The following is a 2969-nucleotide window of genomic DNA, read 5'->3' on the forward strand; positions in this document are numbered from 1 at the left end:
GGCGCCGCCCCGGCCGCCGCGCCGCCGCGGGCTGAGCCCTGTGCCCATGGAGTTTCGTTGGTGGTGGGAGTCGGAGAGGAAGCCAAGTTACTGGGCTCCTTCCGTCTTTTCAGATGTGCTGGTTGACGTTAAGGGCAGGAGCGAGGCGGTCTTGACTCCCCGGCGCGTGTACTGTGTGCCCCGGGTCGTCACTGGTCAGGAAGACCCGCTCACGGAGGAGGAAAGGCCAGAGAGCCCGAGTGTGGTCGGTTTAGGGGAGAGAGCCTTGCTTTGGATAACTTGCTAATATCGGTGTGGATATTTTTTACTTTAATCGGTTTACTTTGGCTTTTGAGCTTTTATTAAAATTTATCTACAACCAGAGTAAGGCTGCTGATAGGGAGTTTCTTACATAGCAGATTGCCCAACTCCCGCGTTTAATCCTGACCTGGGGCAGGGTGTGGACCCATAACTTCAAGCTGAAGAAATGAAAGTGAAGTTTTTAAGAATCCAACCCGCCTAGGGAAGAGCTCGGAAGTACAGCTGTTATTCTTTCCTTAGCGGTCAGAGAAGGGAGTCTCTCCAAAATCAGACATGCAGAAGCTCAGGCCCCTAGACTCCGCCTCCATAAGCTTTGTTGCTAGGTTGAAGTTTTATGATCCTCAGTGAAGAATTAATCGCCACAATCTGTGAAGACGTTCAATGCGCCTTGTTTCTTTTCTTTTCATAGGAAAGGGATAATGCTGTCAGCATGTCTGCACACTCCATGCTTTGTGAACGAATTGCCATAGCCAAGGAACTGATCAAGAGGGCGGAATCACTTTCTAGATCAAGAAAAGGTGGTGTTGAAGGCGGTGCCAAGCTGTGCAGCAAATTGAAGGCCGAATTAAAATTTTTACAGAAAGTAGAAGCTGGTAAAGTAGCTATTAAGGAATCCCATTTACAGAGCACCAATTTAACACACCTGAGAGCCATAGTGGAATCAGCAGAAAACCTGGAAGACGTTGTTAGTGTTCTTCATGTTTTTGGTTACACAGATACCTTGGGAGAAAAGCAGACCCTTGTGGTGGATGTTGTTGCAAACGGTGGTCATACTTGGGTGAAAGCCATTGGCCGGAAGGCTGAAGCTCTGCATAATATTTGGCTGGGCCGGGGCCAGTATGGTGACAAAAGCATCATTGAGCAAGCTGAAGACTTCCTTCAGGCCAGCCACCAGCAGCCAGTGCAATATAGCAACCCTCACATCATCTTTGCATTTTACAACAGTGTCTCCAGCCCCATGGCGGAGAAGCTGAAAGAAATGGGCATATCTGTGCGAGGAGACATAGTGGCAGTGAACTCTCTGTTCGATCACCCTGAAGAGCTCCAGCTGAGTGAGAGTGACTCCGATGAAGAGGGCCCTGAGTGTTTCCAGGTGACCAGAGTAGACCGGGAAAATATACTAGCAAGTGTTGCGTTTCCAACAGAGATTAAGGTCGATGTGTGCAAAAGAGTAAATCTGGACATTACTACTTTAATCACATATGTATCTGCCCTCAGCTATGGAGGTTGCCACTTTATCTTCAGAGAAAAAGTACTAACAGAACAAGCAGAGCAAGAGAGGAAAGAGCAGGTTCTACCGCAGCTGGAGGCATTTATGAAGGACAAGGAACTGTTTGCTTGTGAATCTGCTGTCAAGGATTTTCAGTCTATTCTAGATGCTTTAGGAGGACCTGGGGAGAGAGAGAGGGCCACTGTGCTAATTAAGCGAATTAATGTAGTGCCAGACCAGCCTTCTGAACGTGCCTTGCGACTAGTGGCCAGTTCAAAAATCAATAGTCGTTCATTAACGATTTTTGGGACAGGAGACACCCTAAAAGCCATCACAATGACTGCCAATAGTGGTTTTGTCAGAGCTGCCAACAACCAGGGTGTTAAATTTAGTGTGTTTATCCATCAGCCCAGAGCACTTACTGAGAGCAAAGAACCTCTAGCCACTCCCTTACCAAAAGATTACAGAACTGACACTGAATATTGTGATATCCTTTCAATATTGTCACAGAAATAAGTTATTTATACCAACAGCTGGGTCTTCCCATCTTACTTGGAAAAACAAAAGGTCTTTAGTAAAAAGAATAACTTAGAATTCAAACCAGTAGAGTTGATTTGTTTCTCATCTATAAAGTATACAACTTCCTAAAGTAGAGAAAGCACAAGAGACAACCTTATCTATAGTGATTAAGAACAGAACATCTGTGTAAGGCTTTTAGCTGTATCACAGTGCTTTTATTTGTTTGATTCAGTAGGGCTACAAACCTCCCTACTGGTAGTCACATTTCATGGAATATGGCTACACTGCATCTTGCATTAAACATCTGGAGGAAACTGAAGCTTGTTTTTTATTGGTTTATCAATTTATAGTAGGTTCAGGCTGGGAGATACTAGTGTATAGTTAATTTCAGGTTCTAAAGTTATAGCCATTAATGAAAAGAAACTTACTGATTGCTATATGTCAGATGCAGTCTGTGGGTATGTTTACAAAGAATACATTAATATGGAATAAAGTAAATCTTGTCTTTGTTTTTCCTGTTTTTCTTTTTTAAAATAAATACTGATCTCTCAAGTCCCATGGATCTATTGATATATCTTTTTGAAAAGAAAGATAGCCAACAATCACACTAAACCCAGGACATTTAAGGTAAAATACTAATTTGAACAAATTGAAAAAATATATTAAACATTTAAAAAGAATTCAGATTTTAGCCATAGCTGGTTTTGCTCAGTGGATAGAGCAGTGGCCCGTGGACTGAAGGATCTTGGGTTTGATTCTGGTCTCAGTCCTCATGTGGGAGGCAACCAATCGATGTATCTCTCTCACATTGATGTTTCTCTGTCTCTCCCCCTCCCTTCCACTCTCTCAAAATCGATGAACAAAATATCCTTGGGTGAGGATTAACAACAACAAAAATTTAGATTTTACTTTTAAGTACAGTCTCCATGTTGCAAATATT

General features: G+C 43.2%; 1 protein-coding gene across 2 annotated transcripts in view; it reads left to right on the forward strand.

The window, feature by feature from the left end:
- LOC102772457 (chromosome unknown open reading frame, human C7orf25) overlaps positions 1 to 2584 on the forward strand; it is a 6858-nt gene extending 4274 nt beyond the window's left edge. Inside the window, exons 1-2 of one of the 2 annotated variants that reach the window (XM_006757229.2) lie at positions 1 to 86; positions 710 to 2584. In XM_006757229.2, coding sequence (XP_006757292.1) covers positions 731 to 2026 — 1296 coding nt within the window. In that variant the 5' untranslated portion in view covers positions 1 to 86; positions 710 to 730 and the 3' untranslated portion in view covers positions 2027 to 2584. The remainder of the gene's footprint in view (positions 87 to 709) is intronic. The other variant, XM_006757228.2, reaches the window with a different exon arrangement.
- The last annotated feature ends 385 nt before the right edge of the window (positions 2585 to 2969 follow it).

The sequence above is a fragment of the Myotis davidii genome, unplaced genomic scaffold, assembly GCF_000327345.1.
Source record: "Myotis davidii unplaced genomic scaffold, ASM32734v1 scaffold573, whole genome shotgun sequence".
NCBI lineage: Eukaryota > Metazoa > Chordata > Mammalia > Chiroptera > Vespertilionidae > Myotis > Myotis davidii.